The sequence below is a fragment of the Leishmania mexicana genome, chromosome 16, assembly GCF_000234665.1.
Source record: "Leishmania mexicana MHOM/GT/2001/U1103 complete genome, chromosome 16".
NCBI lineage: Eukaryota > Euglenozoa > Kinetoplastea > Trypanosomatida > Trypanosomatidae > Leishmania > Leishmania mexicana.
Window position 1 is genome coordinate 176,234 of NC_018320.1, and position 13,832 is coordinate 190,065.

Genomic DNA, 13,832 nt, shown 5'->3' on the forward strand with positions numbered 1-13,832 from the left:
GTGGTAAAGCCCACAGAACGGCAAGAGGAACGCACACAGTTGTGCTCACGTGAGTGCGCCCGGGGGCGAAGCAGCAGTCGCCGGTCAGGTCACAGAAGACGCAGCTGTGTCATCACGCACACATGCGCACTACAGTGCAAAGAACGACTGCCCCTTCAAAGAGCCGCACCAGCGCCGACATGCGCGGAGTGAAGAGCTCCGGGGGACTGCTGGTCATACATTTGTTATTGGCGGGGCGGGGAGCGTCACACGAGTGTACGGGAAGAGCACCCCAGGCAAGAATCTTGGCGATGAAGGAGGCGGGGTCGAAACTCTCCGCAGTCCGCTGTCGTGAGCGCAGGACACTGTTCACTTCTGGCTCACGCTTTGTTCGCCCATGCGGCGTAGTTTCGGTGTGCTGCCTGCGTCCTTGTCCTCGTACCACGGCAAGCAGTGCCGTCCTCCACGACTGTCCGATCAGCGCGCGGTCATGGTGTCCCCGTCCACCCCCCGGCCATCAACGACGGCACGTCAGTTGACGGCGACACTACGTGCTCGTGCCGCCGCCATTCTCCCTGGCGCGCGTCTGCCACTCCGCATGCCGTTTTGCGCTTTTATTCTTTACCGCGCTCAGCTGTCAGCTCGCCCCTCCGCACACACTCCAGTGCAGAGGCAGCGGGAGGGGTGGGAGAGGGTGACGCGGTCTCGCCCGCTGCACCAATGCCGCCGCCCACGTCACCTCGTCGGAGGCGACGCGCCCGCGCAACGCCTCGTGCAGGAGAGGCTGACCTTCGGTCGTTGCTCTTCATTCATCTGTTGCGGGGGATGGCGGCTACATGGGCGTGGCCGGCCTCTCCTCACAACACACACCCGCCCCACCCCACGCCCGCGTGCGCCGTGCGACGTTTTTTTCTTCTCTTTGGTACTCAGCTGTCGCTGACCTCGCGCAGCGCCTCCATCACACACGAGCCAGCACGTCCGTGCACGTTGTGCTCCGTCAGCAGCAGCTGGCATTCCACCTTGGCTGGCACGAAGTTGACGGCGTTGCTCGGCACACCCGAGGCAGTGCCACCACCGGCAGCGGACGCGGCGGCCGTACCGCGCCACCAGCGGCGAGCACAGAACTGCTTCGAGCTCCCGAGAATGGCGCGGCCGCGTTGCGCCAGCAAGTCAATGATCTCCTTCTTCTCCAGCTGCGTCATCACCGTGCGTGGCAAGGAGAAGTGCACAATTAGGTCTACTTCCGTGCATTGGTGCACATCACGAAGCACGCGAGGGTCTGTCAGCTGCGCATCCGTCAGGACCAGCACCTCCGCCTCTGACGCTCGGAACAGCTCCACGCTCTCCGTCACCCGCACCATCGCAGCGCGGGTGTCGTGCTCCTGATCGTGGAAAAGACGCTGGAGCTGCGTCACCACCAGTGACTGCTCGCGGCGAGCAGAGCAGACGACCACTACACGCGCACCCTGCCCACCACGGTGGGCCTCGAACGCAGCAACGCCTCTCTCGTGTGTCGCGTGGCAGCCGGTGGACGATATGTGTTCAGCAATGGTGGAGAAGAGATGAGTCACCTTGGCAGCGTCGATGTCGCTGCCGGATATGCGAGGGCGTCCTTCGCTGCCGCCGTTCGGTGGCGAAGCGGCCACCGGTACCTCCACTGGTACCGCGCACACCTGCACGTTCATCATGGCCCATATCGACGCGTCGCGCTGATCAAAGCGCACCAGCCGCTCCCCCGCGTCGGGTATGATGGTGCTATCGAGGAAGCCGCGTACCTCGTTGCCCATGCGATCGGCTGTCACCACGAACTGGCACTCCACATCCAGCGCGTTCACCAACGACAGCCACCACGAGTGGACGAAAGACTCCTTCAGCGGTGGCATGAGCACCCTCTCGAGATTAACAAACAACGCCACACGCACGTGTTCCAGCGGTGGCAGGGCGGACGCCTCCCCCTGCACCATTCCAAGCGCCATCCCCAGGGCGTGATAGGTGGTGATCAACAGCGGCACGCGCTGGCTCAGAACGTCAGACAGCTCGGCTGTGCTGTCTTCCTTAGCCGCTTGTTGCTCCTTCGCTGAGGCCGCAGGCGGCTCCTCCACTACAGCAACGGCAGAGAAGGGGGCCACCGGTGCCTCCATCGGCACAGCAGACGGCACCACAGAGTCCAGCGCAAGGGCGCGCAGCTCGTCAGCTGCCGGCGGTGCTACACTGTTATCAAGCATCATCGGCAACACTGCCTCCGCGTTAGTAGGCATCAACGGAGGCAGCCCTGCGCTTTGGCAGCCAGGAGAAGAAGTTGACGAGGCGGTCGTGGAAGACGAGGAAGACGACGATGAAACACTGCGCCGGTCCTCCCCGTGGCGGTCCCGGTGGTGGCGGCGGCTACGGTGGTGGTGATGACGGCGACTCCGGTGACGGGACAGACGCTCCTCGCTGCGGCTGCGGTGTCGGTAGCTGACGCTGCCGCTGCTGCTGTGGTGGCGGTGACGGCGGCTGCTTCTTCGATGGCTGCTGTACGCCTGCGAGTGCCGCTCCTCGTCGTCCACAGGTCGCCTGTCCTTGCCGCCGTCACCACCGTCAACCTCATCACTGCGACGGCGGTGGCGACGGTGGCTGCGATGGCCGCTCGCATCCCTCTCTCCGCGACTCTCCGCCTCCTCTCCCCGATCGCTGCGGTCGCCATGCCGGCTGCGGTGGCGATGGCGGCTGCTGGAGCGCGGCGAGCGTTTCTCGCGATGGCGCGCCCGCCTGATCTCGTCGTCTTCGCCCTCGACCTCGGCGCGCTCGCTGCGGTGGCGGCGGTGGCGATGGTGCGCGTGGGACGACCGCCTCTCGGCCCGCTCTTCGTCGGCACCGTCATCCCTGACCCCCTCATCTTCCCTGTGCCGCCTCCGTTGGAGCCTTGTATCTCCGCCGTTTGCGCGCTCCCCGGCCGAGCCTTGAGCTGTGCCTGCGGCCTCTGCAGGCAGAGGCGCATTCATCACGAGGGCCGCCAGCTCCGAAAGGCCCGGCACCGTTGCCTCTGCATGGAGCGGAGCAGACTCAGTCTGCGTGGGATCAGCTGGTAGCAGCGCCGCAGCACCGGCGGCACCAGTCGTGTCAGTGATGAAGGGGAGCGACAACGGCGGCCCGATGAAGCGCCGACCGCTGGTGACCTCGGGGAAGGTGGGCGTCACACCAACGTGGCCGAGAGCATCGCTCGAGTAGGCGCCATTGCCGCCATCCAGCACCGCCGGCTGCTGCTCAGCCGTATGCGCCTCCAGCAGTGGACGGAGCGCGACGCCATCCTTCTGAAACGTGTATGGGGCGAATGCTGCGGGTCCGAAGACAGACCCCAGCCAGTGCGCCGCGGAGAGCACCTCTGGGTAGGACGAGAGGATAATGAGTGCACGAGGAGCCGGTGCCGACGCAGGATCGGAGGCGGCAGCGGGCTCTGCCGAATCTGGGCGAGCATCTGCCGCATCCCTGTTGTCCTCCATTGCCTCCTCTGGCTTCACCTGTGCCTCGGTGGGAAAAGTGGACGCGGACCCCTCAGCCGCAGCCGGTGGTTTATCAGCAGCTGCCTCCCCTTCACCCTCCACGGGCGCTAGAGGGACGTCCGTCTCCTCAGCGGCGCCGGAGTCGGCGTTGCTGGTGAGCGCCAGAACGTTTGCGCCAGCAGCGAGCAGCGCCGCCGTGCGCTTGCCGATACCACGCGGGCCGCTCAGCAGCACATGGTCGCCAAGGAGTAGTGCCGGGAGCGCGACCTGCTGCAGTCCCCGAAAAAGAAGGCGCTCTCCCAGCGGAGTCGCCGCGGGCTCGTCCACCCTGCGCTGCGCATCGACGCAAGATGGGTGTGCCGCACCCGGTGCGCTTGGCTCTGCCGCTCCGTTGTCGTTGCCCTTGCCAGCACCAAGAACGCCGCCTTGCAGCTGGTGCTGCTGTGCGCCTCCCCAGTAGCGCATGAAAGAGCCGTCGGCGCTGGCGGCAGCGGCGTTGCTCTCCGTGTAGCTCCTCTCACCGCCATCGCGACCCCCTCGTCCTCCCCGTGCACCGTCCCGCCATCCACCACCACCGCCGCTACGCTGCTGACGAAAGCTGCTGTGTGCCGCATCTTGCAAGAAGGCGCAGAGACCGGCTTCGACGAGGGGGTGCAGCTGCGCATCACGCACCGTCAGCAGTGGTGGCACCAATGCCGACACCGGACGTGAGGCGCTGATGCTGTGCAACGTCAAGAACACGGCCAGAAACTCGCCCGAAAAGAAATAGTCGAGCAGATACGCCGGCGGCACCCAGGATGTGCGCGTCGTGAGCACAGCATCCTGCCGCGCCTCCGCCTCCGTCGCGCTGCTATCGACACCCTCACCTTCCTCGTCGCTGTCCGAGAAGCGGCTGAAGGGGGACGAAGATGGGTGCTGCTTCAGCGCATGACGCTGGGGCACGAGGCCCAGTCGGCCCTTGGCCTCGATCACCAACTCGAGCAGGGACTTCTGCGGTGGCTCGGGGTACACCTTGTCCGTGCTGGCACGCGTGAAGTGCGGAAAGGAAAAGTTCATCTGAGCTGCGCGAAACAAATCGGAGAGACGAGAGACCGAAACCCGTGAGCGCGCGCACGCCAGACGTCGCCGTCCTCCCACTCGTGTCGACGGACGTGTGCCGGGAGCCAGCACGCACTGAAAACGAGTGTGTCGCCACCAGAGCACGCTCCCCCCACACACACCCAACACACACGCAGCAAGCGAGCGAGCGAGCGAGCGAGGGGAGCGGGAGAAAACGGGGAAGAGGGCGAGAGGGCGAGGGAAAGAAAAGATGGCGAAAGCGCAACCAAAGTGGCCGCAGTGAGGGAGGGGGCACGTGTGTGTGTGTGTGTGTGTGTCGGGCAACTATGTGGCGGGGTCGCTGCAGAAATACAGGTGGTAGCGAGGCGGCGTGCTGCTGCTGCTGCTGAGTCGCGTAATGTCGCAGAGCAAGCGAAGCAGACAAACGCATGGATAGACGTGTGTGCGGGTGCACCCGCAACGAAGGAGCGAGGAAGCGAGGGAGAGCGAGAGATGGATGCGAAGTAGGGCGAGGGCAAGAAGAAAGCAAAGGGGGAGGCACATCACCGCACAAGAACAGCGCGTGCGTGCGGGCCGGGGGGAGAGTCGCAAAGCACCGCACGACAGTGCGGCCATCAACAAATGGAGGGTTGTATGACCGATTTAAAATAGAGAAGCGAAGAACAGAGGGGGAGGGGGCTGCACAGTTGGCCCGATGACTCGCTCCCAAAGCTTCGCATCGATTCTTTGCGCGCCCGTGGATGCAAGCGCAGGTAACCTTTTACTGTCGCTGCTGTTATTCGGTGGCGACTCACGTCTGTGGGGTCCACGTGACTCTCTGCGGGACCGCGCAGAGCGGGCGGCATGTGCGCTTCTAAGAATTTCCTTTTACGCCGTTCTTTATTCGGCTTTTCCCCCTCGGAGTTGCCGTGGCTTGCTGCTGCGGATGCGTGTGACGTCCGCTCTGAGGCACCTCTGTGCGCCGCCGTATTCTCGCATTGTCAACTCCCTCCCTCCCCCCTCCACCCCCTTCTTTGTTGTGCACCCCAACTCTACATAGAATACTGATGCGGTGCATGTGCGCGCCGGTAGGTCAGCAGACTACACCCACAGCGTGCTGGAAAGCACCGCAGCAGCAGCAGCACGGGGCATCTGCAAGCCGGAAGGGCTAGCCTGTGCAAGTCCAGTGAGAAGAGACCCATGGAGAGGCGACCGACGCGTGCATCAGAATGCGTGTGGGATGGCGTGAGCGAAGAAGGCAGGAAGCGTACGAGGGAGAGAAGGTTGCGCACACGCACACACACACCCCTCCCCAGACAGACGGACGGACGGACAGTGAGAGGGCGACAGAGGTATCACCATGGATGGAGAACAACGAAATACCTGAAGACGAAGGGCAGGGCAGGGAGGGGGTAGAAAGGGGGAGGAGACGCGTCTGTGTGGCGATGGCTGCGGGGGGGGGAGAGGGCTTGCTCCGCGCCTCGGCTGCACACACGTGCACCCGCTCGCCCATGCAGGCAGTCTTCATGCTACCAGACCCCAAACTCTCACGCTCACCCGCCGTCCCCATCCCCCGGACCCCTTTCGCCGACCGCTCCGACTTCTTCGACTTCCCTCTCATCCCTGCTCAGCCGCTCACTCGCTCTCTCCGCACACACCACAGCCGAAAAATCCAAACAATGCGCCGTGGCAACCGCCGTCCTACGTCCAAGGGCCTTGCGCCTTTACGACGGGGCATTTTGCTGTTTCCTGCTAATGAAAGACCCCGCTACCCGCACTCTCGTGCAGTCCGTCGCGCTGATGTACGAGCCGGCCAAATCTGCCCTCCGCCACCCTCGGTGCACGCTACACGCAGCGCCAGCCGCGGCCCCTCCCCGTCCCTCCGCCACCCGCGGCGAGAGCGGCAAAGGGGGGGGGGGCAACGTGCCGAGAGAAAGAGGACGGACAGACAGACGAGTGCACAGCAGAGATGCACACGAAAACTTGAGAAACGGAAACGGACCAACGCCGCACACGCGTGACGGGCGTGCGCCTGCGCGAGAGTGTTCGAGGGAGGAGGAGGAGGAGAGGCGGGGGCACCGCCGAACAGACAACAAATATATATTTTCCCTATGCGCCATCAACGTCACCGGTCACCCACGCGACTCGAGCTCCAACACCACCGTCATCACCAGCTGGCCCTCCTCAACGGCATGGGCGGAAGAAAAGCAGCAGTCCAGCGGAGACGGCGCATGTCTGCCGCGCCCCACCGCAGGACGGTCTCTCCCCTTACTCGGGGGAGCGCTGCAAGTTCGGGTGCGTGTCCGGGGACCGGATCAGCATGCCGTCGTCCAGCGGAGTCTGATGGCGACTGCTAACGAGCTTGAGGATCTCGTCGCTGATTCGCTCCAGCGAGCCGGTGCCGACGTGGACCTCACCACGCTCTGGGCACTCGATCATTTCGAAGAGAAGCGGTGAGTTGTCAAACGGGCCATCGTTGAAGGTGATGGCCTGCAGGATCTCCGTCGTGGCCGCGTTGTACGGCACCTTCATCATGTTCATGTCATCTAGGATCTTCAGCGCCATGCGATGCGCGTGGGCATGCTTCTCACCGCCGATGCGGAGGATATTCGCGAGGTCGTTGCAGACGGCCGTGTCGAAGGCATCCTTGACGGCGGTGCTCACAAAGTCGTCGCACTTCTTCATGTGAGCCTTCACCTTTGCCTGCTCCTCTTGCTGTTGGTCGAGGTAGCTCTGCTTGAAGGCCGACAACCCGCGCTTCAGCACGTCCTTGATATGGAAACTCGTGAGCTCGTGATGCTTGTACTCCTTGTGCATCACCCGGATGGGGTACATCGTCTCCTCGTAGAAGGTGATGAGCGACTTCACATCCGCCCAGTTTGTCTCGCGGAACTTCTTGAGGGCGCCAGGAGTGGGCTGCAGCTTGCTCGGGTCCTGCGAAAACTTGCTCGCCACCTGCTGCTCGATACTGGTGTAGTCCACTTCGTCCGTGATCGTGGCAATGAGGGGGGCAAAGCGGGTGCGGGCAAGGTCCATCTCCGTGAAGGCCACCAGCCGCGGGTTGCACACCTTCTCCAGGATAGCAACAGGAACCTTGTTCACCGCCGCCACCTCCTCCTTGGGCACAGCGTTGCCGAGCTTCTTGGCCGTGGTGGCCGGCGTCGAGTTCTGCAGCACGGCAATGCTGTGCGCGGCGCGCGTGGCCTGGATAGCCGTCACGCACGCAGCGGTGCTGCAGGCATGACGACGCAGCATGATTGCCGTGAGCGAGGCGCGTGCGTGTAAGAGGAGGTTGGAAGCACGGCAGCGGCTCGAACCGGAGAACACCACCACCACCACGAGGTCTCTCGCAGAGACAAAGTTGGGGGGCGCCAGTAATGGCCGCGTCCGTCTAAATCTCTCCCCTTCTCTGTACGCTTACTCTCCGGGCGTGCGAGCGCGAAGGCGATGGACGTCGAGCCTCCACTCCAGCAGCACGTAGCGCTCTGTGATACGCCGCGGTAACAAGCAGAAAGGAAAAATGACCGAAGAGACCGACCACGGTAAGAGATGCGCAGAAGATGTGCAAGCGACGTCGACGTTGGTGGTGATCGCCAGAGATGGGAAGAGTCTTGAAGCGGTCGTGCGATGCACAGCGACAACGGAAGGGATTTGCTGGTGTGGTAAGACGAAACGGAGAGAGAAGGACGTGCGTAGCTGATAAAAGCTGCGAGAGGGAGAGGAGGAGGGGGGCGGAGGGGTAACGTCGCGAGCACACACGTCCCCCCCCATGTGCGTGCACACATACACGCCACGGCAAGTCAAAAGCGAAACGGAGTGACACGCGGCTACAGCGGCGGCCACCACGTGTGTGCGTGTGTGTGTGTGTGTGTGTGTGTGTGTCGCCTGTGCAGCAGGGGTCCGTGTCTTGAGCGCAGAACATGTCGTCCGTTTCGTCCATTCAAGGGAGGAAAAACAACAACCTAAATGAGCAAGGGAGGCAGGCGACGCGCTCACACGCACGCGCACACACGTCAGTCGTACTCCGCTCCGCAGCGTGCGTGGATGGCCTGCTCGCCTGCACCGCATCCCACCTCTTCGTTTACGTCTACCGCCTCTTCGGCGCTGATCGAATTCTTTTCACGCCTTCCCCTCAGCGTGAGTCCGCTCCGGCTGCCGCGCACACGGCGAGGTCACACGCCACACCCCACACCGCCACCCCACCCCCTACGCACACACACACGCACACCTCCGGCCCCTCCCTTGCCACAGGCCCCCACCCCACCCCCACCGCCTGGTGCGAAGCAGCCGCAGGCACACGCAGCACAGCAGTGCGCCGACTCGGTCATCAGGGAGCACGGCCCCCGCCTCAAGCTCTACGCACCAAACAGCCGTCTCGCCCGCCGCTCCGACGCCACGCAGGCCAGGACCTGGCCGCCGGCATCCGTGGCGATGCGTCGCTCTGACCTCGCCATGTCGCAGGTGCTTGGGCCCGTCACCGCCAGAGTTGGCTCGGCGTTCGGCAGGGATAGGGGGAGATCCCCTGGCGTCCTGGCACACGGAGTGGGGGGGGGGAGTGCGCTAATCACATCAAGCAACAGAAGACGATCACGCGTGCGCGCCGAGTGAGATGCGGGTACTTAATAATCAAAGCAAGAGCAGGATATGCGGCGAAGCCCACAACATCGGAGCGCAAGACGGATCCCCACCTCTCTCGCCCTCTCCCACAGCCGAAGCAGTGCCGCTGTGTCTGTGTCCTTGCTCGTCGATTCGGTCACTGGTGCTGCGAGATGCCCGACCTCGCTCCACACATCCGTCTCACGCGTATATGGACCGAGCGCATGAGCCGAAAGCGAAGTTGGCCGTGCAAAGCAAGCAGCAAAGGCGGCGCACAGGGAGAAAGGGGCAGGAGAGGAGGAGTGAAGACACCACGACAGATGGAGAGCCCGCGTCGCACATGTGCACGCCAGCCGAGCTTGTGGTGTCTCCCTCTGCCCTCCCGCCACCGCTCGCGTGTGTACGTGGGGAAGGGTGGGTCGTAGGGCTTTTCCTTTTCAGTGCCTCCTGTTGCTCTTCCTTAGCGCGTACCCTCGGCCACTCAGTCCAGGGTCTTGACCTTGCCACGGAACTCGTCCAGCGTCTGGTAGCCCTTCTTCGCCATCACACTCAGCAACTCCGAGGTGAGCCGCTCGAAGATGGCGGGTCCCTCCTCTTGCAGCGCCGTGCCGACCTGCACCATGGAGGCGCCAGCGAGCACGTGCAGGAAGGCGTCCTCACCGGTGTACACGCCACCGCAGCCAAAGATCAGCTTTTCCGGGCAACGGCGGTAGAATGCGTTGACGTTCGCCAGTGCCGTGGGGAGGATGTAGTGGCCACCGAGGCCGCCAAAGCCCTGCTTCGGCTTGATCACCACGGACTCCGTCTCCGCGTCGATCACGAGGCCGTTACCGATGCTGTTGATGCAGGTGATGAACTGCACCTTCGGGAACTCGTTGAGGATCTCGGCGGCGGCATCAAAGTGGGCGAAGTCGAAGTACGGCGGCATCTTCACACCAAACGAGTGCGGGTAGACCTCCGAGACCGCCGTCAAGCACTGCCGCATCGCGTCGAAGTCGTAGGCCACCTGCGGCTTGCCGGGCACGTTGGGGCAGGACAGGTTCAGCTCCAGGATGACGCCCTTCTCTGTCGCCACGGCGGCAAGGCGCTTGCACATCTCAGCATTCTCCCTCACGGACAAGCCGGACATGGACAGAAAAAGCGGCTTCTTGCCGTAGTCGTGCTGCTCCGCGGCGTAGGCCATGTAGAAGTCGAGCCCGTTGTTTGGCAGGCCCATCGAGTTGATGCTGCCAAGCGGCAGGGCCCGGTAGCGCGGTGTTGGGTTGCCCTCGCGGAGAGCGGGGGTGCAGCTCTTCGAGACCAGAGAACCGCTCGCCGACTCGGTCATGGCCACGAGGTCTTCCATCGTGCTGCACATCACGCCAGCCGCGTTCATGAACGGGTTAGCAAACGTGTTGTTGAGAAGATTCACCTGAAGGCTCATGGTTGCAGCAGCGGACAGGACAGGTGTGGCAAAATAAAGGAAGAATGGGTTGCAGCACGTGGCAGGTGCGTGTTGATGCTCCCTGCACTGGTCACGCACGCTGGAGGAAAGGTATGTGTGGGTGTGGGTGTGGGTGTTGATGACGAGTCGACCTCACCTTTTTGCTGTCGTAAAGCCCTGCGAGGGATGATGGAGTGGTCGGTGATGGGGGATTTGGGCCGTAGCAGTCGTGGAGCGAAGAGAGGAGAGACACACACGCACACATGGCAGTCCAGCGAAGAACAGAGGAGGGGCGGAGAGAGTCATGAAGAATCATGCGCCGTAAGCGACCCTCACTGACAGTCTGCCCGACTCGTCGTGATGATGGACAGCGTAACAGCATGAAGACGCCGTCAGTGGATGACTGGGCTGGCCGAGGAACGACGGGAAAGCGCGCAGGGCTGCCCTAGACACCGGCCTCCACGCTTTCTAGGCCGATATGGCTGAGCCGCCGCTCAAGCCTTTTTTATTCTGCGGCAACAAGAGCACCAAGAGAGCGCGACGGATGCACGCCGGCTCAGCAGATCGTGCGCAACTCCCCGTGCCCACATGTGTGCGTGTCTGCTCCTCTGCAGTGTCAACTCGACCACCACAACGAATGCGTGGGGACAAGACGAGGTGGCTGCGTCGGTCATCAGCGCCACAAGAGAGACAGAGAGAGATCGATGGAGTTGCAAGTCGGCATCCGCGCATGCATCGATATCGCTTCGGTGTGTTCGTCCACTCACCCGTTCCGTCTTTTATGATGTTATCGTGGCTGCGTGAGCCGCGATTTACTCTGCGTGAGAGAGAATAGACGCGGGTGCGCGGGTGTGTGTGTGTGTGTGTGGAGGGGGGAGCACGCACCGGCATCACCGTCACCATCACCACACGTTCGGGAGAGGGAGGGGGTCGCTGCTAATCGGCGTCTGAGATCCATGTTGGGCAGCAGTCAAGCTACATGAACTCCAGCGCTTTCAATAGCCGCCGCCCTCCCCCCTCCGGCAACTCAAGAAAGCACGCTGAAGAGGATAGCCATGCGCATGAAGAGGCCGTAGCGCATCTGTCGGAAGTACGCCGCACGCGGGTCGTCGTCGATGTCCGTGCTGAGCTCATCCACGCGGGGCAGCGGGTGCATGACAATCATCTTCGCCTTCGCGTGTGCCAGGCGAGCCTTGTCGATCCTCAGGCTAGCTTTGGAAGCCTCAAAGGCGGCCATGGCGTCGGCGTCACCGGCAGTGGAGGCGACAAATCGCTCCTTCTGCAGGCGCGTCGCGTAGAGCACGTCGCAGTCGGCCACAACCTCGGGAGTGAGGCCACACGCCTGCTCCATCGTGATCCCGCGCTTCTGTACGTCCGTCGCGACATGCTCCAGCACCTCTGCAGGCATCTCCAGCCCAGCAGGGGCGATGAGGTACACCTTCCTCAGCGCGAAGTTGTGCGTCAGCAGCTTCAGCAGCGAATGCACCGTGCGGCCCTTCTTGAGGTCCCCGATCAGCGCAATCGTAATGCCGTCCACGGCGCCGAGCTCGGCGTGAATCGTAAGGATGTCGAGCAACGCCTGAGTCGGGTGCTCACCAGCGCCGTTGCCAGCGTTCATGATCGGGTGCGTCGCCACACTCATCGCCTGCTCCAGCGCTTCCTCCTTAACGTGGCGGAGGACGAGCACGTCACTGTACGAGTCCAGCGTGCGGACGGTGTCCTGCAGTGTCTCGCCCTTGTTCACAGATGACGTCTCCACCGTGAAGTTCACGACGCCGCCGCCCAGCCGCATCATGGCCGCGCAAAAACTCGACAGCGTGCGAGAGCTGTCCTCGAAGAACAGCGGCGTCATGACGCGACCGCGCAGGGCGTCGATAGTTTTACCTGCCTCGATGTGTGTCTTCATATCCAGTGCGAGCTGGATGAGGGCGTCAATGTCAGCGCGCGAGAACTGCGCAGCGGAGGCCACACTCTGGCCCTTGAGGGAGGCAACCGGATTGAAAGTGGACATGATCGTGGCGGCGTGAGAAAGGAAACAGAACGGCGTTCTGCGTTCGCCTCGCTACAGAGTCGATGGGTGCTCGCTCAACGGTCGCTGGATGATGAGTGCGTATATGAAAGGGTGTGCACACATACGGTGTGTGCTCTCGCTGGGTTGCCGTTGCGGTTCGCGCGGAAGCAGAGACTTACGGGCCAGAGAAGAGAGAGAGGGAGAGCAGAGGCGTGGGGACGCTCCGTGTGCATGCGTAGAGGCAATTTCGTGCATGAGTCGCCGGAGAGGCGCGAAGGGGGAGCCGATGAAGCACCAGCCGAGAGAGGAAAAAAAAAGCAGGCTGCACTGCGGCGTCACGAGGGCACCGCCGACCTTCACTGCAGTGACATGATGTACGCGCCGAGGAGCGGTGCAACATTGAAGTTCGGCACCCGCTTCGAGGCAGCCATGGACACGGCGATGAAGTTGGTGAACCGGAACGTGGTTGTTGGCACCACGGCCACTAGCAGGCGGTGCCACATGCGGCGGAAGCTGTACTCGTTCCGCCTCAGCGCACCGACTACACCCTTCTTCCCCCTCACCCTCGTCCCCGCGTTGAAACACGCCCAGGAAGACCAGCAGCAAGGGCAGGAGTGCTTCCATGACCGCCAGCCCTCGCGCGCGGCCAGAGATGTGCCGATCACGCTCTTGGTTGCGCTGCTTCATCTCCCCAGCTCCCAGCACCGCGAGTACAGCCATGAAGCGCCGCACCCCCACACCCACCCACCCACCCCAGCGTGTTTGCCACCCGGAGCACGGTGATCATCTTCCCCCCCCCCTGCGCAACGGGTCCGCTTTCTCGTGCACGTGCAGCGGACACGCTACCGCCACAAGACTCCAACGAGCAGCCCCAAGCACCAAGAAACTTGATATCTCAGCATCCACAAGCCGCCCCCACGTATGTGCCCGCGTGGTCCATGAGACACGCAGCAATGCAAGAGATTCCGCTCAGAGGAAAAGCCAGTCGCGCCAGCACCCTCCGTCACGATTGCGTCGCCAAGAGCGCGCCGACCATGTTGTCCACGGTCATCGACCCAGCACAGATGCCAAGCGGCGAGGTGGAATAGCCTTACGGGTTCTGGCACTCCGCGGCGCTGTAAGGCCACGAGTGCCGCGCATCCAGCAAGCGGCACTGCCTCGCACGCCGTCCACACCGTGTACGCCCCACAGTTTGGCCCCGGGGTAGTGTACAGCTGCGAGTAGAGCGGTGTCACAGTGGTGCCCTAACGTGAGGGAAGCCACCTGATCATCGGCACCACGCTCACCTTTCGATTCTCGCGAT

The 13,832-nt window shown here is 63.1% G+C and overlaps 4 protein-coding genes across 4 annotated transcripts; all 4 read right to left on the minus strand.

The window, feature by feature from the left end:
- Positions 1-905: 905 nt before the first annotated feature.
- On the minus strand, positions 906-4,517 carry LMXM_16_0510 (conserved hypothetical protein; the record flags this gene model as incomplete). The annotated part of the gene is made up of 1 exon (XM_003873687.1): positions 906-4,517. The coding sequence occupies one exon, from the start codon at positions 4,515-4,517 to the stop codon at positions 906-908; it is 3,612 nt and encodes a 1,203-aa protein (XP_003873736.1).
- A 2,250-nt stretch (positions 4,518-6,767) lies between these two features.
- LMXM_16_0520 (conserved hypothetical protein) lies at positions 6,768-7,754 on the minus strand (the record flags this gene model as incomplete). The annotated part of the gene is made up of 1 exon (XM_003873688.1): positions 6,768-7,754. The coding sequence occupies one exon, from the start codon at positions 7,752-7,754 to the stop codon at positions 6,768-6,770; it is 987 nt and encodes a 328-aa protein (XP_003873737.1).
- Positions 7,755-9,576: 1,822 nt separating this feature from the next.
- LMXM_16_0530 (putative dihydroorotate dehydrogenase) lies at positions 9,577-10,518 on the minus strand (the record flags this gene model as incomplete). The annotated part of the gene is made up of 1 exon (XM_003873689.1): positions 9,577-10,518. One exon carries the CDS (start codon positions 10,516-10,518, stop codon positions 9,577-9,579), a length of 942 nt encoding a protein of 313 aa, XP_003873738.1.
- A 1,027-nt stretch (positions 10,519-11,545) lies between these two features.
- LMXM_16_0540 (putative aspartate carbamoyltransferase) lies at positions 11,546-12,529 on the minus strand (the record flags this gene model as incomplete). The annotated part of the gene is made up of 1 exon (XM_003873690.1): positions 11,546-12,529. One exon carries the CDS (start codon positions 12,527-12,529, stop codon positions 11,546-11,548), a length of 984 nt encoding a protein of 327 aa, XP_003873739.1.
- Between the last annotated feature and the right edge of the window lie 1,303 nt (positions 12,530-13,832).